Here is a 24,848-nt window from a genome sequence, read left to right as displayed (position 1 = left end):
GGGAGAGGAAGACAGAGGCAGACCAGATAGGTAAGGACACTCTTAAACAATTTTTATTGAGTCCCTTCTCTATGTCAAGTTCTGAGTATCCAGAGGGGAATCAGACTTTATTATAAAGTCCCTGCTCTCCAAAGCTTGCTTGCTTTCTTTTTTTTGAAAAAAGATTTATTTACTTATTTATATAAGCACTGGGTACAGTCAGAAGCACGGGTGGGTGAGAGAATTCACCAGAGCCAGAGCAGGGAGCAGAGCAGGTAGACTGACGAAATACACTGCTGAGGGGAGCTGCGGGCACGGCAGGAGAGGTCTGCACACCATGTGGGACCCTCGCTGGTGGCCGGGGATCGAACAGGTGCTGCAGAGGCTGCGGGCAGCTTTGCAGCCCAGCGCTCAACCGCTGTGCCACCGGGGAGGCCCCAAAGCTTACTTTCTATTATCCTTTCAACTAAAACCTTGCATATTTCCACTCTGATTAAATGTAATACACTGTTTTAAAAATAGATAACAGAGTAAACAAGTCAAAAGAATTTATTTTGAAAGTAGGAAATAAAAAGCATGATTAACATTTAGAATAGGGACAAAACTAGAAAAAGTTAAACTACAGAAAAGGCTGAGTACTGGAAATTGGCTTAGTGGTCGTACAATACAAACAAGCAAAACCCAAGTTTCTCTTTCATGCAAATAAACACTTAGAGGAATATGGTAATGTTACAGAATAGGCCAAAACAAATACTTTAAAAATTTACATAAGATACTGTACATAAATGAAAAAAATAAATTAGACAATTTACAAGAAATGTTTTATAGGTTACAATAGGTTATAACTTAGTTTATTATGAATAAAATTTGTAGCACATTATACATTTTTACAGCAAAGATTCAGTGTTAGAATTCCAACATGACAAAGCTTAGACCTGACAAGAACACAGTAGACAAAATAAGGCAACTTAAACCAAAATGGCTTGTTTAAGTAAAATGAATACCTAACAAACACCTGGGTATGATTTGGTCAATAACTGGCAGAATGAGGCCAAATGCCTTTCATTCAATTCCAGTTAAGAAGTCAAAATTTCACTGTAGTTCAAATAAAAAGCAAAAGCAGTTTATATAAAAGACAAGACCACTTTATACCTGACTTACTTCCTTTCATTGTATTTGGGACAGGCTAGTGATTTCAGGTCTATTAAGTTTTCCTTTGTTTCTCAATGCTATAAACGAAAAAGCGCCCCCTAAGAAGACAGTGGCAGACTTTGAAATGGTTTAATATCTGATACCTACTGACTGCGCCACGTACAATATCTGTATGATTCAGAAAGATGGAAAACTGAATCAGTCTCACAAGGTTTGCAGCATTTGTATATACTTTGCAGATTATGTAAAAGCTGAATTTTTTTTGAAAGCTAGTGGAATAGAAAGCACGGCAAAGTAGTAAAGATTTTTGAGAAATAGCCAACAAGAAATCAGCAATGTCTTAGAATTAATTTTAATTGCACATATAAGTAAAAAAAAATCATGAATTGTAACTTCATTCTTTTGGAAAATACTTCCCCATTCTTTTACATAAAATTTGTGTCAGTTGCACCAGAAAAACTAAATCTCTTATCCTTCAGAGGAGCCAGAATGTAAAATTTTTTTGAAGTAGGAAAAAAATCAGTTTTCTCTCAAACACATCATTTACTAACTATAATACCTTAAGTCCCAGCATCAAATCATGGCTACATGTGTTTCAAATAGAAAGCTGAGGATGTCAGACACATGTCCAATTTGATCATTCTCTGAGAAGACAAAGGATAAAAGTATTTTATATATTCAACACATTTGATGTGGATGACTGTAATCCATGATATTTCAACTTGCTTGCAGGTAATCAGATTGTGTTTTATAAATTTTGCTACAAATTGTGTTCAACAAAGCATTAATTTCAGAAGGGCATTAAATTCCATATCTATCCTCAATTACAGTGATCAGAAATAAGAAAAAGTTGAAAAAAGGGTCCAGGAAAAATCAAAACCTAATATTCAAACAACTATGAATTTAGTGGAATATTTTTCTCTGTATAATGGAAGTTATAATGTCTATATAATTTTGAAGTTAACACAATAAGATTTCTAGATTACTTATTTAAGTACACACACACTTGAATATACATTAAAAAATCGTATTTAAGGTACATTTACTTGGCCATTCTGAGCAATAACATAATGTTATGAATACCCCAACATCATGAACACTTATCTGCTGGTTTGCTGAGGATCCAAAACCTAGTACCGATCAACATCACAAATAAAATTAACTCCAGAACATGACATCAAATTGTCATCATCATTTAAATACTGCCATGAATGCAGCACCTCTTTTTCAAGGACATGGTAACTGGATCATTTTCCATTATAACTAATCAATCCTCTCATTTTACAAATGAAGAAAAAAAATTCAAAGTGTTCCAGTGGCCACTGCTAGTTCTAATATACCGAATTATGACACCCCCTGACTCTCATCCTCTGAAATGGATGATAGAAATAATAGAGACTGTGTTATGAAAACATTTGAACTTTTTGAAAGGAAAAATCATTTAAAATTTAGATATGGCTGAAAAAGAGGATGAATTACTTTTTTATAATACCACCATTATTTTTTAATGAGCTATTTATATCAAAATACTTGAAGAAAAAAATGCAGTTTTTGGGGACTTTGCTGATTATTACTAAGTACAGTAGAAAATGTAAGACAACTACTATCTCAGATATTGAAAACAGTAATAAAAAGCATATTTTCTAAGATTATTTTATAATAGAAACAAAGCTGATTTAATTCCTTCAGTATTAAAATGAAACGCTAAAATAAAACTTGGAAAACAGGACATTGATATTTCATGGCAAATCATCTTAAATAAGGTGATAGTATTACAAAAATGCAACATAGTTTCTATTCTGTTTACACATACCACAAAACAGTAAGTTAAATACAAAATAATGCACATTTTTCTGATTATCCTTGTTTTTAAATGGCTTTAAAAGAGAATTTCTAAACTACATTCTCAAATGCTCAAGACTGAAAAGCATAAAGTGCTCAAAAGAAAAATACACTAAACAAATTATGAAAACTTTTGCACATAACAAAAGTGGTTATAAAGAACATTCGGAAACTATTGCCTTGCTAAGCTTTCCAACCAAAAATGCAATGTTAGAAATCAAGGCAAAATGTGGACTGCTCTGAGAAGGCAAGAGAATTGCTGGACATAGAGGGGGGAAATCTTTTCCCCTTTCAGCTGCATATTTTTGCTTATAGAAATGGACTTTCCAGAACTGCTATTTACAATACAGCTTATTTATTATACATGCAAAGGTTAAAAATTCAGCAATTTCTATAGAGTCCAGTATTTGGCAAATAATCAGAAACTCTTAAAGGGACCGTCAATTACCATGTGTATTACTGGCAATGGCATTGACTTACTTAAAAACACTGAGTCCACCTATTTAGAGTAGCTGAGCAAGGAATCCCTATGTTGACAGGCAAGCAAGTCTGCTTATACTATCTTCAGGGAAGGTTTCTGAGTGTGATTAGTTAGTTCTAAGTATCTAGTTAAAAGGCAGTTTCAGGAGGAGTGGTAGAAGTTCCAGGCTTGATTTTTACCAAGCCCCCCCAACAAATAGTGTTCCTTTTACTTGTAAATATTTTATCGTGTTAAGAATGAACATTAAATCCAAAAGTTTTAACTATATGTATAGAACGCAGTGAAGATTAAAAGGATGAATTTTTAGTCTTCAAAACTGGCTTCTCTAAACAACAGAAAAAAAATAAAAACTTCTCAAAGTTCAATTGGATAAGGTAGGGAATGAAATTTAAATCATTGGACTCTTCAAACTTACTTCAATGAAGGAAATACACATCTTGGAGACTGTTGCGGTCAGTCAGAATGTATAGTGGGCAACTTGGTCAGTATCTTGGAAATGTGATAAACACCCTATGATGAGACAGCAGGATGCAACTTAGGATGTTTTTGGAATGGTAAGAAATGAAACTTGTCTATATAAAATACACTAGCCCAAATGATCTACTTTCTGTATATGATCATTATTTTTACATTGCCCCTTAAATATTCTTTAAAAAGTCCACATTTCTAAATTTTTTAGTGGATACTTTGAGCTAGTTCTATAACTGCACTGTCTAATACAGTAGCCACAGGCCACATGTGACTTCTGAACTTGAAATGTGGTCAGTCTACATTACATTGAGATATGTTATAAATATAAAAGGTAAAATATCTTGTAAATAATCTTTTATATTGATATGTTATCAGATACTAGGTTAAATAAAAAGATAAATGAATTTTTACTTTTTAAATGTTTGTTTTCACTTTTGAAATGTACCTACTAGAAAATTAAAATTACACATGGCTCACATTTTATTATTAGCCAGCACTGTTCACAAGCATAGAGCTTTGAAGCATTATGTTGACTGAGGTTAGGGCTTACAGGGCATTTCTCGATCATAAGGAAAACTAGAATCTTGGCAGCCTTTATCACAATTCTGTGTTTTATTTATACTATATTCTTGCTTATAAGAAAAGCCAAGACCAACAGTGGTGAGACAGCTGTTCACTTTATATGCAGTTTGGCAGGTAATACCAGTTTCCAAGATAGAAAACAGGAATTATATCCCCTGCCCCCCATTAGCCAAAGTATACACCAAAAAAACCTACACAGACAGCCATTTCTTTCTTAAAGACAGCCTAAAACTGTAGCTGTTCACAAAGTACAGTTTGCCACAGGTATACAACTTAAAATTACCATAAAAAAATAACTTAGTACAGATGCCTGGTAATATTAATTTTAAAATAAAACAAAGAGATGAATATTGGCTGACATATCTAGTCATCACAATGGAAACATTAAAGAAATGTTTTGTCATTTTAAGTTTTCAAAGACTACTGATTTGATTCAAAATTCCAAATATTCTAAATTCAAAAAATTACCTTTATATGCTGCTTTCCAATCATTAACTTCCATTATTCATAAAGAAAACCAAATTTTAAGTATTTGAGCACAAAATGTGAAAACTCCAAGAAAAAAAAAATCTTTGTCAAGCACCTCTTGATAGTCTACTGAATATTGCTGTCTATGGAGCAAAACTGGGTCTATAGAACCACATTGAAATACTTCTTTCTTATAATGTAAACAATTTTTAAGCTCTTCAAATTATATCCAGATTTACTGGTAATTAAAGGGGGTAAATACTTTTTCCCAACTCTATTCCTGAAAAGTAACAGTGTTGAAGGAACAACTCTGCTGAATTATTGGACCTTCAAATCTTACTGCCAAAGTAAAATTAAAAAAATGCTAACATTATAAGAAATAACATCAAAATGGAGAGCAAATTCCAGGGCAAAGGATTTATAAATTTTAGAACTAAAATGCATGAAACACTGATACTTTTTTTTAATTCAGCAATACTGCCTCAAAAATCACAAAAAATCCCCACAAAATAAATTTTTTAGATTCCATAATAGCTGATTAGAATGTGATTTTTGCTGCTGTTCATAATAGAATAGTTTTGAGCCTTGATGGGTTAGACATAATTAAAGAAAAACTGCTAAGTTTGGACCAAAGATGAATGTTATATAGAAAGATCTCGGAACTCTACCAGTACACTCAAACCATATTTCATTACAATTTCTAGGATCTCACTGAATGGACTTTCAAATAAAATAATTACAACTCCAAACTATAAAAATTATTTTAAAATGTATTAACTCAAAATATGGATGTGCGATGTCACCCAATATGTGCATTTTTGAGGATTCATTTTACGATTCAGGCTATATTTAACAACAGTATTTCAATTAAATTATGGCATTAATAAGGTTATGCTTCTGGGGGAAGATCACAAACATGCTTATTTTGGTGGATATGTTAGAAAACTATAACAATTGATATTGTCTTAACATTTCTAAAATCACATAAAAATGATCATGTTTGATTGCCATGTCAATAAATTTTGATACAGGGTATTATTTTCCATTCACTAGTAACCAAACTCATAGAGAACAGACTTATAACAAATATTCAGAATCATCTTCATGAGCTAAACATATCCGAGACTTGAAGATTCTGTTTGAGCATACAGTACTGCAATGTTGGCTACATAAGAAAAAACAGAAAATCTTTCTCAGAGGAAGTTCAATAATCAGAGGCTGTATACAGAAGGGAAAGCATTTCATCTAGAAATACTTTAAATGTTATGGAGTTCTCTTTTAATGTGGCAACATTTAGCAGCTAACCATTTTGACATTTAGAAATGAACAGTGATAGCGCTACTCTTTTATCCTTTGGTTCCCAGTGACAAATAATGCAGTGATGATGCCTCTGGTTTCCAGTTCCTCTTGAATCACATTAGCAGGAAACCTGGTACTTCAGCTGAAATTTGGTAGTCCAAGAAGTGCACCAACTGCTCCAAAGTATCCCTGTAGATTTTAAAAACAATTATTAATATAGTGAAGCTTTTAAATAGCATACAAATAGCATATAATGAACAAAATATTTATGTATAATCAATCTAAGAACAACTATTCTGCCTTGTTAGCTATTATAAATTTTTTTTTTTCCTGAAACTGCATTCTCACTATATACTTTCAGAGTACATATTTTTAAAGTACAGCTTTTATTTTTTTTAAAGATTTATTTATTTATGCATATAAAAGCTGGGGTACAGGCCAGAGGTGTGGGGTTGAGAGGATTCACCAGAGACAGAGTGGGGAACAGAACAAGCAGATTGACCGAAAAGTACACTGCTGAGGGGAGCAGCGGGCGAGTCAGGAGAGGTCTGCTGTGCCATGTGGGTTGCTTCCTGGGAGGCCGGTCATCAGAGGCTTCAGATTGCTCCATAGTGTAGTGCTTAACCCCTTGTGCCACCAGGGAGGCCCCCTAAAGTACAGCTTTTAAAACACAAGCTTTGAGGGCTATTCAAGCAATTTTCTGGCCCTCCCCACCCCCCTCAAACTTCCTCTGGCTCTGCCTGACATTCTCACAGCATCAAGCATGCCACACTGATCTGGGTAGTGAGAGTAGAGACAGTGAAACATTCAAGTCAATAAGAGCAGAACAGAGACAGTGAAACATTCAAGTCGATAAGAGCAGAACAAATACCCTGAATCTGCATTCCTAAAATCCAAACAAGACATCTGTTTCTCTGACTAGAAACAAAATAATTCAAAATTTACTTAATCCAAAACATTTATAAGAACTATTTACTCAGATCAGAATTTAAGAGTATAAAGACTAAGTAAATAGAAAAAAACTTTAAGAATAAACATCAAAATGCTAACAGAAGGCCTCCCCAGTGGCGCAGCGGTTGAGCGCTGGGTTGCGAAGCCGCCCGCGGCCTTTGCGGCGCTGGTTCGATCCCCGGCTGTTCCCCGGCCACCGGAGGAGGGTTCCACATGGCGCGCAGACCTCTCCTGCTGCCCGCTGCTCCCCTCAGCAGTGTGCTTTGCTCCTTCTGCCTGCTCTGCTCCCCGCTCTGGCTCTGGTGAATTCTCTCACCCTCCCGCACTTCTGACTGTACCCAGTGCATGTACAAACAAAAAAAAAACAAACAAACGAGCAAACAAATAAATAAAGAAAAAAACATGCCTCTATTAAAAAAAAAAAAGTAAAAAAAAAAAAATGCTAACAGAGGTCACCTGCGAAGATGGGGGTGAGGTTGTGTTGAGAACAATAAGAATTTCCACGGCTAAATTAAGTATTTTTGTATTGTTTCACATTCAACATGTTATTTTGGGAGGAAAAACAAAAGAAACAGTGTATCAAATAACAATAATGCAACAGCCTGGTATTTGAAGAGTTCCTGACTTGCTATTACCCTCTTGGTCAGAAGTGAAATTCTCTTCAACCTACAGGTTGTAGTATCTTGTTCCCTCCAAACAGACTATTCTGAGAGAACTAACATACTAGTTAGGTAAACTGTAATTTTTATTTTTCCTTGTATTTACAAGGGAAGATATACTAAATGAAAATTACATAGAAAAGCATTAAAAGTCACAAAACTTTTTTCATCATACCTCATGCTCTAGAAACAATGCTTTTAGTTGACCTTTTGACCAATAATCCAGTGCATATGCCAAAAGTTTCATTGAGAGAGTATTGACACGTAAAAAGTTTCCAACAAAGACAACTCTGTTTATTTTCTAGAACAAAACAAAGGAAATGATGTGAAAGAAGAATTGTCAAGTAGATTTTACAATACTACAGGGTTTACAAAATCTCTACTTCAAATTATAAACCATTCCATTTTTTCAGTAGCTATTAGGACTTCTGGTACATAATGTCCATATATTCCTGAATATTTAAAATCAATTCTGAACACACTACTACATTATTTGTTAAAACCCACAAAATGTATACTGAGAGTGAGCCCAAACATAAACTATGGCCTTTAGGTAATAATGTGTCACTATAGGTTCATCAACTGTAACAAATATACCACTCTGGAGCCAGATGTGCTGCAGAGCCTTTGCACCTGTGGGGTCAGAGATGTATTGGTATTCTCTGTACTTTCCACTCAATTTTGCTGTGAACCTAAAAGTGCTCTAAAAAATAAGCTATTTTTTTAAAAAGGTCTGGAAAGACTCTAGGTTAATGAGAATTCCCCCCTACTTTAATGTTACTGAGAATTTTCTTCCTTTGAGACATGTTTTTGAAAAAGTAAATGGGAGAGATGCATATGGGATTATAGGAGACAAACTCAAAAATTTATTTTTAAGTGTGTTCAGAGTTAAAATAAGCTATAAACATGGCCAGCATGTTGTGCTATATGCTACAAAATGACATGCAACCCAGAGTTGGAAAGCAACGTTGACTGGGGCATTGGCACGTGCACCCAAGCCCTTGGTCCCCAGCCTGACATGTCAAATCACCACTAAAATTCCACTCGGTAATTTGGTTCCTTAAGTACTTAAATGACTAGGAAATCTCAGAGGAAATAACTCATGTATGAATCTTCAGAAAACCTATTTCTACACTTAAAAAATACACTTTTGAATATACATTTTTGCACAGTGAGCTTGGATCACGTAAATGATAGCCAGTGAAAATCTAGACCTACAGGTTAAGAAAGAAAAGTCCTTTGTTAAGTTACTTTGTTAGCTCCCAAATTAAAATATTCTTAATTTAGGTTAAAAGACTTGCTAGTGGCTCCCTCAACCAATTCACTACGCTGCTAAAAAAAAATCATGGATTTATGTATAAAGAAATTCAATGGATTTCTTTATGGGTCTCTGCAGTTGGAATCCTTTAGAAAGAAAACTTCCCAATTCATTTAAAATATCTGACAGTTACACAAATGGGCAATCAAGTTTATAACATGAATGCAGAATGGCATAGTTTCCTTCAAGAAAAAGAACCCAACTTGAGGTAACTCTAGTACAAATTTCATGTGAAGAACAAATCTCAATGCCTTCATAGCCCTGTACAATGCTGCTTGATCCATATGCAACAAGGCAGCACTGTAAAGAAGCCGAGGGCAGTAAGAAAATTTCCCAGTTAACAAAGCTTCACCAATTAAATGCAACATTAACAGTAAAACAAAAACACAAACTTTCACTTACAAGGAATTTTATATCTTCAGAGATTTAGGTGTGCATTTTTTTTTAAAGGTTTCAGGATAAGCAAGATGTAAACTATTTGTGCTTTTTTGGATTTGAATTATCTGCTACTTTAACAGTGATCTAACAATTTGGTAGGTAACAGACTTAATGAGCCTTAATGAATTAGGAGAGCTCAATCATAAAAGACCTTAAGGAGCTCTGCAATCTATACATAAGACCCCGATTCACATATATATATATTTTTTACCTCATTAACAGCACACATTCTTGCCACAGAACCAATGTTATTGGTGATAGTAACTAAAGTTGCTCTTGCTAGATCTTCTTTACTAACAGATTCTCGTTTCTCCTTATAAATCATATTGCCAAAACTGCAGAGAAATGAAAAAACAATTCAAATTTGATATCAACATCTCAAACACTTGGGTAATTTGGTGACTGATCCCTCAGATAAATCTATGCATGTACAGTGTAAGGTATGCATAAGGTTACTCACTGACTTATGGACCCACACATAGTGAAATCCTAGAAACCCAAACATCCAGCAAACCATAGATACAGATGGGAATACCATGAAACCAATCACAAAGGAGGGGGAAGAATAGTGGGGAGAAGTCAAGATAAAATGGGAGGCAGACAGACAGATTGTTGTTGAAGAGTATATGTGGTATGCCAGGTAATGGTACATAAAATACAGTACCTTCTACATAAGGGGGGAGTAAGTATTTGTAATTAAGTGAGGTACATTGGAAGGGCACTCAAGAATAGAAAGCTTTCTTATGGGGTAGATGCAGGGTAGACTTCTTGATGTATATTTAATTTTAAACTACATGAATGTTCAAAATTTGGAAGGTAAACTGGGTAAGAGGGAAGCTCTCTACAATTTCCTAAAACTATTTCTTTCCAAAAACCAACTTGAATTACAACTTAAATGATAAACTTACCTAGATGCTACAGCCCAACCTGGCAGACCAAATCTTTCATAATCTCCTCCATAAATATCACGGACCAACTTATCAGCTTGGGTGCTGTCACCTTTGGATGCCATTTCAAGAGCCTCTTCAAAACTTTCACAGCCAGTCAATAAACTGCATAAACCCAGGAAGGTACCCCCTCCAAGACTAAAGAAAATAAAAAAAAATCTTGATTAGTTTCAATTACATACTGTATTCTTTTTTTTTTTTTCTTTTTTTTAAAGAGGCATGTTTATTTATTTATTTATTTGTTTGTTTGTTTATACATGCACTGAGTACAGTCAGAAGCGCGGGAGGGTGAGAGAATTCACCAGAGCCAGAGCGGGGAGCAGAGCAGGCAGAAGGACTGAAGTACACTGCTGAGGGGAGCAGAAGGCGGCAGGAGAGGTTTGCGCGCCATGTGGGACCCTCCTCTGGTGGCCGGGGAGCAGCCGGGGATCGAACCGGCGCCGCAGAGGCCGCGGGCAGCTTCGCAACCCAGCGCTCAACCTCTGCGCCACCAGGGAGGCCCTACATACTGTATTCTTTCCACAAAGTGAAAGGTTGGCGCAAACACACAACATATTGCTAATATTAAAGCTGAAATATTCTCATAATGAAAGTAAGAAAAACGCTGAAGAAGACAAAACTTGTCTTATCAAATCAAAGAAATAAACCTGGGGGGTGGGAGAACACTTAGCAGGGATTTTTAAATGGTCTTGAGGAAATGAATGCTCGGCAGGGCTAAAATCAACTGAATGTGGTACATTAACATTTAACATGACATAGAAGTCAGTAGTGTGAGGAAAGTTGTCAGGCTGCTTATCATGTTAATGACAAATTCATTTGGTTTTATTCTTTTGGATATGCTTACAAGATGAAATCATGTTTTTCTGATCCTAAAATCAAAACCTTTGTTCCCTTGTCTCACCTAAATTTCTAACGGGTTCTGTCCCTGAATCACCATTGAAATTTAGTTAACCGGGGCCTCCCCAGTGGCGCAGCGGTTGAGCGCTGGGTTGCAAAGCTGCCCACAGCCTTTGCAGCGCCGGCTCGGGTGAGGGTCCCACATGGTGCGCAGACCTCTCCTGCCGCCTGCTGCTCCCCTCAGCAGTGTACTTCGTCAGTCTGCCTGTTCTGCTCCCCGCTCTGGCTCTGGTGAATTCTCTCACCCTCCCATGCTTCTGACTGACCCCAGTGCTTGTATAAATAAGTAAATCTTAAAAAAAATAAAAACACTTAATAAAAAAAAGAAATTTAGTTAACCTACTGAATTTGTCTTTTAGAAACAAGTGAAGTAAGTAGTACTTCCTTGTAATTCCAAGGCAGAGTGTTACAAGGGAGGTTGATTTTTGGCCAGAAATAAAATACCAGTTAAATTTAAGTAACACTTAAATAGAAATTCTACTTTAAAATGGCAGTGTTTTTTCACAAATCAATCTAATGTATTCCCAAATCTTTATTTTTCAACTAAATTTAGAAGTCTCCACCCTCCTCAGAAACACAAGGAAAATTTTAAATCTCACACTTAAATTTCATTATTTCAGGTATTATGGTAAAACTGAAATATTCAGAAAACAAATACTATCCTATAAAGGAGCTCATCTTAATTTATTGTGTAAAATTAGTGTGCCCAATACTGCTGTTTAAAAGTGAGTTGAATCAGCCTGTGGCAAATTTTAGGCTTAAATATATTGAATCCTCACGTAACATCTTGGATAGCTTCTTAGAAAATGTGATGTTAAATGAAAGGTATTTAACAAAACCAAGTCCTCAAATAACTTGGCAGGGATACGTTTTTTCTCACCAATGCTCATTCAGCCTGTTATCTGAGGATGTGCTGTATAGAACTAAATGGAAAATAAGAAAAATGCTTTGGAAAATAAGTCAGAATCATTTCAGGTAAAAATCCACTCTATCATGGAAATATTGATGTCCTTTACATACATGCCTTGTAAACAGTGTTGTCTGCTACACTGTAACTTATACATCTACACTTTTTGCTGTTGTACATATTATTTTCCTGATGAAACTAAAAGAGTATATTTCACAATTTCTATGTATAAAACAAAATGAATGCTGCAAACAAAAAGGTTACTACCTTGTCCCAGTTACTCGCTTATAGTTGTCTTTGGAATGGACTGCTAAAATACTGACTCCGGAACCAATGTTCACTACCAGCAGTGGATAGGGGTCATCCAGGTTAAAAGGCATCTTTTGGCATCGCTCAGGTTCTGAGGCATTAGCAAAATAATAGCACTCTGCTTGTCCATTGAAACTGACAGAATCTATATACAGCAAGCCCTTTACAAGGCAATCAAGTTCATCCAGTTTGTGCAGGTGGAGGTTTCCAATCTGTAAAAATATCAGAAAATTTGTAAAGTGAACAAAGGACAGCATTTAAAATATGATTTAGCTGTATTATATAGTTATGTACTCTACAAACTTCAAAATCATCTAAATGCTCACATTTGCACTGTGTTTTGTGTTAAAAAATCTAGTTCATTGGTTCTTGTGGTGGTGGAATCACTTTATAAGTCATTTTGAAAATCTGTGAGGACATTTTAGCTTCCACAGGGATGGGGAGTACCAAACTCAGATTTAGTGGGCAGGGACCCACTAAATTGTCTGGAATACTAGACATTTCCAATTGGTGAGATGAAACAAAAAAATAGTTTGGGTTCCTGCTTGAAAGCATTAAGTTCATTTCAGATTACAGAGTGTACTTAAAAATATTTGCTCTAAAAAACATTTGCTTTGGCATCAGTTTTTGTGGGAAACTTCTCAATTCTCTACGATGTGTTGAGGGTCCTTTCTCTGGGTTTCCACCAAACCTCTTTTCAGGGCAATAGTAGAAAGCATAGGCTTTTATTTATAATTCTGTGTGGTGTAGAATACTGTAACTGGGAGGCCTAGGTCACTTTCTTATTCCTTAGTTCTCAGTGTGAGCACAATACCTGACTCTAAATGTTCATATGCTGCCTAATAAATGAGTATGAACACAAACAAGTATTATACCTAACACTAACATAGTTCTCTTATCATGTCTGAAAAACCTCTTTTGAAACAAATGTAGTATGGGGTTGATGGTAAAAGAAAAAAGGAAAACCTAAATACAAAGGAGTAACAAGGACTTCCATTCAGGTTTCTTTCTATTAATCAAAAGACACTAGTTTTGTTGGCCCTCGGAGAGATGACTATGTGGATAATGCTCAAAAACCACATGAACATAAAACAGTAATAAAATAATTCTAGCTCCCTTTGCATCTGGCTTTGTACACTGTCAAAATTCATTCCAGTATCTTTTATTATAGCTTGTGGCAGTCCCTAAACTTAGTGTATTTTTACCAAATATTATGCATATGCCCAAATTTGAGAAACTTACACTATGAAAGTGTTTAAATGGCCAAAGTAGAGGCAAGTCATGAAGATATATTTCCTCTGTATCCTCACTGGGAACTAATCTAAGAAACATGCTAGACAGAAATAGTTGCCTCATAGTCTAAAACATGGAGAGAAAGGGTATTAAGTTTTGACTGATTAACAGATACCTACTGTGCGAAAATCTTTTTCAAACTTGTAAGCACCACCTCCTGTAGCACATAGCACCGTGTGTAATGTTGAGAAGTTTTTATTTCTTCCCATTTGGATAAAAGTAGGCAGGTCTTGGGTTGGAAATCTGATAAAGTGCAAGTTCCCTCTGCGGCCAAAAAGTGTTAAATCCTTTAGTTCTAGGTGTACATCCCGAATGCCAGTAGATCCGTATGCTACATTAGAAGTCAAATACTTTCGAATACTTTTTAAGCTCTCAACTTCTTCTTGTTCTTCCTCTGCTGTGATATCAATTGGTTCAAAATATGAGAGCTTGACTAGAGTTCCCCCAATATCCATGCCAAACCATGGGAAAGCTGTGGAGTTAAAAAAAAAAAAAAAAATTAGGAAACAGTTAATTGGCTACAAACTTCCATCTCCCTGAACCCAGCACTTAGTCATACTACTTCTAAAGTAAGGCACATCTTCTAAGTGCAACTTACTTTCTCCCCTTCAAAGTGTTCATTTGTATATTTTCTAAAAACTCTTCTCAATAGGATGCATGGAGTTGGCCCAGGGCCTTTTAATTCCTGATCAGGCAGGCTTTCCTGGTACACATACTGATTATGTGCACTAGGGAATTAATGAGAATATGGACCATATCAGTTTTAATAAAATAGGTCATCAACTAAGGCTTGAAAATCTTTGCTTCTAAAAAGATTGTAATATAATAAAATTGGCCTATTATCACTTCAAGTAACCCAAGGGAAAAATGTTTCCTCAAAAAGAAATCTTTTTCTTTGCTCATTAAGCATATTAGATTTCTTTGGTACATCTGGTTATTAGCTGTTAATAAAGCTGAAGGTAAGCCTGCTTGGGGACAAGTACAATTGGCCAGGCAATAAATATCACTTGGGTTTGAGACCCAATGCTCTCAGAAACCGGGCTACATGCCTTTGGAAAAGCCATTTATTTATCTCCTTGAATCTTAGTTTTCTCAGTTTCCCTTAGGAAATCACTGAGCATCTCTTCTACACCAAAAAATAGGAATGCAGTGAATAAGATAAAATTCCTGCCCCTGAGAAAAGAGGCAAGGGACTATACATTCAAGTATTAAAAAAAAAAAGGTGGCAGACAAAAAAAATTACAGTAGACGGAATACTTAACTCTATGCCTCAGTTTGTCTGCAGGGAGTGTGAAAAATAAATAAAACAAAGAGCCTACCCAAAGGAAAAGAGGCATAGTTAGGGAATATGGAAAAGGAGTAAGGCTAAGGAAACAGAAGTCATGGTAGGTGACGGATCTTAGACTTGAACCTGCAGGCAACAGAAGCACTACTGATGTTCTAGGCAGGAAAGTGACACAGTCTAGCTGCTGATAGAAAGCTTACTTAGTACAGTGTGCAAATGGACAAGAGGTGCTGAAGATTTGTCTATAAAGCCTAACATTTTACATAAAGTAATTGAAATAACCTAGGTACCATTAAAAAAAAACATAGATTGTTGAGCCCAAACCCCTTAGCAGTCTACTAAACAATACTCTTTAAAGGCAGGAGCTGGGACTCTAAGGAAAAAACAAATCCAAATGGCATTTGAGAATCTTTGCCTTAAGTCACCTAATTCCTTCATGCCATGACATTGAATGTCATATACCATTGTCCCCAAGGCTGGAGGGAAAATCAGTATCAAATTATTATGAATTACAAACTTTCCAATTCTTCGAATTTAAGCACAAAGGACTTAGTTTTCTACAGAATGGCATTTATTAAGTGCTAATCATACCGATTGGTTCATTTAATTCCCAAGGCTCCTAAATGTTGTCCTTGTCTGCACCACTACACAGACAAGGAAAGGCAGCAGAGATGACAAATTCCCCTACTAAGGTCAAATTGTTGACAATAAGTGTTAAGATAGGATACCATTCTAGAAGGCCTGTTTCTATAGCATCTTAATCATTAAGATACTAAAAAAAAATTTTATATTTATGATACATGGATTACAAAATGCTTATTAACAAAGTATTTAACAGGGTTTTCGGTATAAATGTTGTAAAAGACAATCAATTCTAAACTACTTTTATTTCTTAAGTGTTCAGATTTTACTTATTTGATACATGTGTACCATTAGAAACAAAGAACATGATTCAGTGAGAAAGGTTTCTATACATTTCTCTTTCAGAATTCCATTTAACTGAAAATAGTAAATGATAATGAGTATGACAGAGTAATTCTCATTATCTTCTGGAGAAATAGCTCATTTGTTCCTTCATTTAAAACCAAAGTTGCAGATCCACATCTAAATACAATCTGTAAAAAGATTTCTTTTAAAAAAGTAAAGTGATTTAAGAAACTTGTCCAATAAATCAGGAGCAACCAGCAACACTAACAATTACAGAGTGTTTGCCTGGACAAGCATGTTTAAAGAAAACACTGGGAGTAATCTACTGGTCCAGTAAACAAAAGGTTCCTTGAGAACTCTCCCTATCTGATGAACAGATATGTAATTAGGACACTTTTCAATGGGCATTAGACAAAACAAAGAGACCCTTCTATATTACATAACCAAAATGAATTCTTTGTGCTTGATGCCTAATTCTAGATTTCATGGGGGGTGGGCAGGGTGGAAGGTGGAAATCACCATTCCCACATAAAGTACATTTTGGAATAGAAAAATTTCTAAGAGGTGAGATTTATGTTGAGCTAAAAATCTTCATTTTCCAAAATACATTAAAAAAGTGTTTGCAGTTTTTCTTCCTGTGTCTTTGTCAGTATCAAACATCCAGGTATCAAAATATACATACAAATAAAAATGTTAAGGAGCAAATTACAAAGCTGAGGCTTAACTTGGTTCAAAGTTCATGCCATTTTTTTACTTTTAGTTGGAAGCCTATCTGCTCCCAGGTTTAGAAACATCAGAATATTGCTTTTTGAAAGGCAAAACTCCAATTAATACTTACATGAAGAACTTATTTCTTACAAAAAACCATGAATTATGCTTCAAAGGAGACTTACTGCTTAGGAAAATAGTTCAAGTTTATAGATAAAATATTGGTGAAATGATCTACTTACAAGAGCTGGGGTGTAGGCCAGGGGTGTCGGGGGTGGGAGGTGGGTGAGAGGACTCACCAGAGAGAGAGGGGAGCAAAACAGGCTGCTTGACTGAAATACACTGCTGAGGGGAGGAAAGGGTAAGACAGGAGAGGTTTGTTGTGCCTTGTGGCTTAGCTCCCTGACCAGGGATCAAACTCCTGCTGTAGTGGCTGCAGATTGCTTCATAATGCTAAGACTTAACCCCTTGCCCCACCAGGGAGGCCCTGATCTACTTTTCTAAAGCCATGCATGAACTAGGTTTCTGATCCCAAAAGTATACCAACAGCCAATTCCAAAAGATATGTATTTGAGCAGGCAAGCAGTAGAAAGGTTCACTGAATGAAATCCTGTTTCTGAAGTCTGGAGTGCACAGAAGTGTTAACTGGCTTTCCCAGAAAAAGACATTTAAGGCATAATTATCACTAAGATGATAAAGGAATACCTTCTACTGATCCTTCTTTGTTTTTTTTAAAGATTTATATAAGAACCGGGGTACAGGGCAGATGCGCGGGAGGGTGACAGGATTCACCGGAGACAGAGCGGGGAACAGAACAGGCAGAAATACACTGCTGAGGTACTGCTCCTTCTTTTAAAGGAGTTGACCTTTTTGTATGAAACCTGTCCTATCTCAAAAAGAAAACATTGCTCTCTTTTGGCTTGCGTTCATTGCACCCTGGTTTCTGCTCAGCTGGGCTAAAATATATGTAGGGCAGATAGCATCTGGCCATATGCTGGCCAATATTCTTTTATCTTAGCTCTCCCTTTTCTCACTCCATATGCAAATAAATCTTTTAAAATCCTTTTCCTTATTTCTCTTTACATCTGCTTTTAGGTCTTATCCTGTTATTCCTAAGCATGCGGTGTGGACTTAACAAAATCTGGTCATTTCTTTTTCTTCCAGGGTTTACCCTATTACAATTTGAGCCTACACACTGTTCTCTATAACAAACAGTTGCTCATTTTAGCCTTGACTCTGTTTAGCTAACTCTATAATCTTAAATTACTGTTAAAAAAGAAACAACCAGCCCGAAATGGAGTCACTTGTGCTAAGCCCCAGGTCAGCAACTCCCAGAAATGTAACCTTTAGCTGGCAAGATGGAATTTCCTGGTCAGCAGGGATGACGTAATATACCCTGATGGACCGTTTCCATCTCCCATAGGAAGGTTATCTTGTCTGAAATAATAATGTCATCCTTTCCCTCTCATTTGTACCACTCCTTCAGGCCTCTTTTCTACTTGCTACACAGGATGCTGATGGATTAATTAAACAATGAATAAAGCAAATTAGAAATTTTAAAAAAACCTTACACAGAAAGTAAGAAAAGTTACTGTATACAATGCTGTATTATTGTATAAAGTAAGTCTCTCACTTGTTTTAAATCAAATACTGAAGAATATTATAAAATGTGGGTGGGGGCCTCCCTGGTGGCGCAGTGGTTCAGCCCTGGGTTGCGAAGCTGCCCGCGGCCTCTGCGGCGCCGGTTCGATCCCCGGCTGCTCCCAGGCCACTGGAGGAGGGTCCCACATGGTGCGCAGACCTCTCCTGCCGCCTGCTGCTCCCCTCAGCAGTGTACTTCGGTCCTTCTGCCTGCTCTGCTTCCCGCTCTGGCTCTGGTGAATTCTCTCACCCTCCCGCGCTTCTGACTGTACCCAGTGCATGTATAAACAAAACAAACAAACAAATAAAATAAATAAATAAAAACATGCCTCTATTTAAAAAAAAAAAAAATGTGGGTGGTAGCTACGGCATAAAGAATTAACCACAAACCACTAGGAACTCATGATTACCATTACCATTAAATTTTAAACTTTTATTTGTAACCCTCGTTTATATACTGGACTACAGAAAAGGTTCCATGAACTTTAAATGGGAAAAACCATACAATTTCCTTAAATGAAAATGCCCAGAGGTATGTTTTTTTAAAAATCTGTAATACAAAAAAGCCCAAATTCTCTCATATCTAGCCTGTTAGATATGTCTGTTCTTTAAAGTGCTTTTCTTCAAGAAAGGGCATAAAGATAACTATACTGCACACAAGGAATTTCTTAGTATAACCATACTGTGACAATTTTCTTCTTAAAATCAGGAAAGATTAAAAAAGAACTCAGATCTGCTAGTGGCTCCAATTACTAAAAAGTTGGTTAATAGCCACCTTTTGCATAGAAATCCTTTCACTTCAGCAGAGTTCTGAAATTCATTTCCTTATGCCAGAGAAATAATCAGCATTCAGAAAGTATGTGGGAGGCAACAAGAACACTGGGACAAAAATTCCTAATTATGATGCACTCCTATCATTTAGCAAGTGGACTAATTACAGGCTTTTACATTCTCCAGTATATTAAGAAAATATAATTTTTATTTGTCACTGACCAAAATGAGAGAAGAGGTGTGAGTCTCAAATTTTATTTGCAATGAAAGGATAAAGTTATTAAGTAAAACCAACCACTGGTCCATTAATAGTTCCATTGAGTTAAAAAAAATCCGTTTCCACGGCTCTTATCCTAAGACTCCCCACCTGTGTCTATGCAGGAGCCCCTTTTAATAAACCTGTCCTTTTAAAATGGGGGGAGGGGAATCAGTTTCCTAAGAAATCAGGCAAGCATCTATAGCTTTGTTGCGTCTAGAAGGTTAAAAGTATTTCATCAGTGCATAAGTAGTCTACTTACTACCAAAGTGGAAAAAAAAAAAAAACCCCAATCCACATTAAAAACCAACACCACATTCCAGAAATACATTTGACGACAAATATGCATTACCTGCACCAGACCTTGAAAATGTGCTAGACTGTCATGACATGTATATTTGGTCTTCAAAAAAAATAGTGCAGTCTCCCTTTATGCTCAGTTTTACTGTCTGCAGTTTTGGTTACACACAGTCCAAAAATATGACACACAATTAAGATATCTTGAGAGCAAACACTCTTATGTAACTTTTATTACAGAGTAATTGTTCTATTTTACTGCTGTTAATCCTACTGTGCCTACTTTATAAATTCAACTATCACAGATAATCATGAATAGTAGAAAACATCGTGTATATAGGATTTGGCACAATTCTGGTTTTGGCATCCAATGGATTTCTTGGAACATATCCCCTGGGGATAAGGCCGGGGCGGGGAGGGACTATATATACAATTTGTGTGATTTCTCACCTAGGCCTATGAGAGCTGCTATTAGTTTTCCCAGTAGTAACCTAAAATGCTATCAAGATTTATCTTACCAGACTGATTATTAATGGGGCAGGGGGGAATCTGCATGTCCAATCATATTTTTAAGTGATTCAACAGCAGCCACAGGGGTAAACTGTGAATTTCCAATACTACTATAAAAGTTTGGTCAAACTAAGTGTTGGTAAGAGAATGAGGAAGCATTAAAGAACTATTTAATTGTTACTGGTCTCATGCAGATTTTACCCCAAAGGGCTCTTATGCCAAGTTAAGATTTCAGCTGTTCTTTAGCATAAAGAGAAACCAATTGCAGAAAATGTCAAAACATTAGTGGATTATTTCAAAACAAGGATGTGCACTGGTAAATTCCACATAAGTTTCTAGTTCTTGGGTGAAAGACATTTCACTCTTCCTGAGTCATTCCAAGTAAAAATGCTTTAGAAACAGACTATAAAAATAAGCATCTTCACACCTTCAGAATTATAATCCCTTAGTAGACCTTCAGATAAATTTCTTTAGTAGACTAGTTACATATAAAGGAAGGTACAGAGAAACTAGTACCTCCAAATGCATCTTCTTATCTACGGAAGTTATAATTTTAAAGTGACTGACTAAATTTACAAACAGGACATTCAAATTATAGAGGCAAACCACATATATATGCTATATACTTCTCTCTTGACCAAAAACTTTTATTGTTTTAGCAAAACACAAACTCAAAAACTTATTTTGAATCAAAATAAACATATTTTAGTATCACCTTGTTAGTAAATTCATATGCCACAAGGTAAGCAAAAACAAAAGCTGAAAAACCTTAACCTTAAATTATGTCAGTTGAGGTACACAGAAACACAGAATCATGTGGACTTTTAATAATAAAGCAGTGTGAAAAACCTTAGTAAAGGCAGCACAAACATTGCCATTGTTTTGGTTCTCATATTTTAAGTAGCAGAATTTTTTTCACTAGCGCTTGATTTCGACTGCTCCTAGAGTTGAATTAGCAATTTCAAATGCTAATCTTTCATTAAAAATCTTGAGAAAGAAACCAATTCTTTATTTTCTAGTTAAATAGAGAGATCGGCTTGTAATCTGAAAATGATGACGGTTTTAAAAGCAATGCTTTCTAACATTTCGGTGAATAATGTAATGTGGGAAACCACAGTCACTTGTTTCAACAGTATGATAGTTTCTATCAATAGTTACAAGAGTTGTTGTAAGGGTTAAGTGATGTAATGCATGTAAAGTGCCTTACACATACTAAGTGCTCAATAAACTGATTATTAATAGAATCCCCACCACGAAAACTCTATAATCAAAAACGAAATACAACTTTAGTTAACCTAAATGGTTAAAACAATTAGAAATAATACAAGTATTTCCAAGATAGTTCAGAGTCTGAAATATATTCCCATATGAAAAAAAGTTTATTTTTACCCAAAAGAATTGAGTAGCCAGTAAAACACTTTTAAAACACTTTTTAGATATAAGAAAACTAAAATGTAATTTTAGATTTCTGTCATATTAACAAATTTTTCAGCACTATTCTATTTTGCCAATAATACTCTCAAGGTAGCCACAGGCAACTCACTTGAAAATTACTTCTCAACATAAAGCTTATAAACTTTTCATTATCTTTTTGGAAATACATCTTGGATAGGGTGGTAGTCATGCTTAGATTACCAGTTTGCCCAAATTCAGCTAATCAAATAATTATAATGACAAAAATGTAAGATTATTACTAAGATCATTTTACTAACTGGAAACTAAGACAAACAGAAAATGCATCTGTAAGAAGATGTAAATGAGCAGTGTTTCCTCTATTCTGTCATTTAACTCTTCAAATCACTATTTTATAGGCTCCTCAAACAAGAACTTTTCAGCTATCACAAGAAATCATTTTTTTCTTAAATTGGCAGATAAAACTCTCAAAAGTATTTAGACTATGCCCTATGGGGGCAAAGAAAGAACCCTGGCCTATAAATCAGTCATTTTAGGGCCCTGAACGTCATTAAAATATAGGTAGGTAAAGCCTTGAAAAAGTTATTCTGAGGCTCAATAAGTTACTTTTTGGCATATGTAAAATTAAGATGGAATAATCTCACACTTAAATAACAATTAGCAGTTTTCAAAGTGCTCATTTTTAGCATGCTGCCTCTCCTGTGAGGTTTACTAGAACCCACACAGGCTGTCAGGGGAGGTATCAGTGCTGTTTTACAGCAGATTTCTTAGAACTGTTGGGTGCATCACATGAGACTATAAAAACTGCAAAGTATCAATAGAATTCTAAGATGGAAGCATGCATCCTGACATTCCTAGAAACTCTGGAAGATCAGACAGTAACAATGGCTAAGGGATCAAATAAGTCATTTATAGGAGTAAAGGTTTTCAAAACTCTAAAGATAGAAGAAAGTCAATGAAAGTTGATCTGCTCTCTTAAAGAATGAAAAGAAAAACAATTTTTTAACTATATGCAAAAAAAGTAGATGCAGATGTAGTCATAGAAATATCTTCTTTGGGTAGTCACCAAATCATTAACAGGGATTGGCTCCAAGTGGTAGGAACATGGGTGATTTTTATTTTTTGTCGGCGTTTCGTGTTTTAAAAACTAGTTGTCATTCCAAACAAAAACAAGCCAAGTTCAATAATCCACTGGCTGGTTACCTACCTGCACGTGCATTTAAAAGCTCAAATTGTAACAGCGACAACTCCGAGGAACCCACCAGGATTTCAAGGACAAAAGCAGAAAGCTCAGAAATTAGTAAATAAGGAAAAAGAAAAAGGGGGGGGGGTTTGCTGACTACCGCGACGCAATTCGACAGTCTGAATCACCCATTTTCAACCAGACTTCAGAGGAAGCTGAGAAACATGACTGTTAGCTCTAGCCTCGCTTGGCAAAACCCGAATCAAAAATTCCCTCTCGGACCTCTCACATGGCGAGGAGTGGAAGAAGCCACGGGGAGGGCGACAGGCCTTCACCCGGCTCTTCCAGAGGGATGGGGAGGAACCCTCGAACCGGCAGCTGAAATGCCCTATCCCGTGCGCCCCCATCCCGTGCGGGGCGCTGCCGAGGCACCGCGGGCTTGCAGCCAGGCCGCTCCACCAAGAGGCTTCCAGACGGGGCCCGAGGGTGCTCCCCCAACCTGGCGGGCCCAAGTCCCCCATCTTACAGGGCTTCTTGGCATCCTTGATCTTCATGGCGTCGGCCTGAGGGGCGCGGGGCAGCCTCGGATCCGGAGGACAGAGGGCAGTGGCAGTGACTTCGGAGGTGGCTGGGCCGCGCACAGAGAGGCCCCGCCGATTCCTCCCCTCGGGCCGGGCGGGGCGGGCCTAGGGCGGGGCGGCGGCGCCTGGGGCGAGGCCCGGCCCAGGGGGCGGCCCCCCACCCCTGCGAGGGGCGGCCGGGGCCAAGTGAGCTGGGGAAGGCCACCGGCCTCGCCACTCCGGGGGGGCCCCCCCCTGCAGCCGCTCCAAACAAAAGGCCCCGGTTCCCCAGCCTCCGCCGCCGCACTAAGAAAATAGCCCGCCCAGGCCGAGCGCCCACGTGATGTAACCCGCACCCTCTTCCCTCTCCGCCAGGCAGCTGGGGATTGTAGTTCTTCTCGGGGTGAGGCCCGGCTCTCTGCCCGCAGCTGCGCAGATGGACTACAAAGCCCAGGCTGCATCGCGGTCCTTCCTCGTAGGCCCCGCCTCTTCCGGAGGTCGCCTCAGAGTGGGCCCAGGGGGAGGGGGCGGGGCCTTAATCACGCCAGTGATGACAGGACCAATGGCCGCTGAGATGGGCGGACTGCGGAAGTTGAGGGCTCAGGTCCCACCTAAAGAGACTGGGTAGGGAGCTCTTCACAGGTACTGCCTGTCATGGCTGTCGTGCTGGTCGCCCACTTTACCTGCAGGCAGAAAACGACCTGCAGGTCCTTGGGCGTGGAAGTCGCTATTAGGGGTTCTGAGGGTGTCCTTTGGACAGATCTTCCATTTGCAAATTGAAGTCGTTTACAAAGACAATACAGATACCTCCATGGTTGGGGTTGAATGGTGATGGTAATAATGGCAATAATAGGTAACACTTATTGAATGATTACCATATGCAAGGTACGCTGCAGGTACTTTTTGTGAGTAATTCCACAGCCTTGAGAACTACTTAAACTCATTCATTTTATTATCTAACACTGACTTTGAAGATGGTGCAGGATCTGGTATGTTAAAGCACTTTGGAGGCACATGCTTTTTGCCACCATTCCAAGTTCCCCTTGGCCCTGCAGCCCAGTTTCTTCCTTTCAAGGAAAAATTAATTCCCAGAGGGGAAAGTTACTTGCTCCAATTCTCATGGAAAGCCAGGGCACTTCTTTCCTTATGCTTCCTGGATTGAGTCTCTACCTGAAACAGGAAAAATAAGTCATTAGGAATCTTCTGGACTCCTCTCCAATTAGTTGACCAGGAATTCAGTGACTTTGGCAACAAATGTTTGGAGGCTAATTCAAGAGGTGTGAATGAATAAAGGACACAAAGAA

At 37.2% G+C, this 24,848-nt stretch overlaps 1 protein-coding gene across 1 annotated transcript; it reads right to left on the bottom strand.

Annotated features, from left to right (window-relative positions):
• Positions 1 to 500: 500 nt before the first annotated feature.
• Positions 501 to 23,665, bottom strand: PANK3 (pantothenate kinase 3). The gene is made up of 7 exons (XM_037499171.2): positions 23,511 to 23,665; positions 14,113 to 14,465; positions 12,659 to 12,912; positions 10,549 to 10,725; positions 9,852 to 9,975; positions 8,060 to 8,185; positions 501 to 6,463 (listed from the first exon to the last, which is right to left on the bottom strand). The coding sequence occupies exons 1-7, from the start codon at positions 23,536 to 23,538 to the stop codon at positions 6,413 to 6,415; spliced, it is 1,113 nt and encodes a 370-aa protein (XP_037355068.1). The 5' UTR covers positions 23,539 to 23,665; the 3' UTR covers positions 501 to 6,412.
• Positions 23,666 to 24,848: the final 1,183 nt, after the last annotated feature.

This window comes from Talpa occidentalis, unplaced genomic scaffold, assembly GCF_014898055.3.
Source record: "Talpa occidentalis isolate TD23 unplaced genomic scaffold, MPIMG_talOcc4v2.1 talOcc4.9, whole genome shotgun sequence".
Classification (NCBI taxonomy): Eukaryota; Metazoa; Chordata; class Mammalia; order Eulipotyphla; family Talpidae; genus Talpa; species Talpa occidentalis.
The sequence above is the reverse complement of the archived record's forward strand: the minus strand, read 5'-3'. Positions and strand labels throughout refer to the sequence as shown.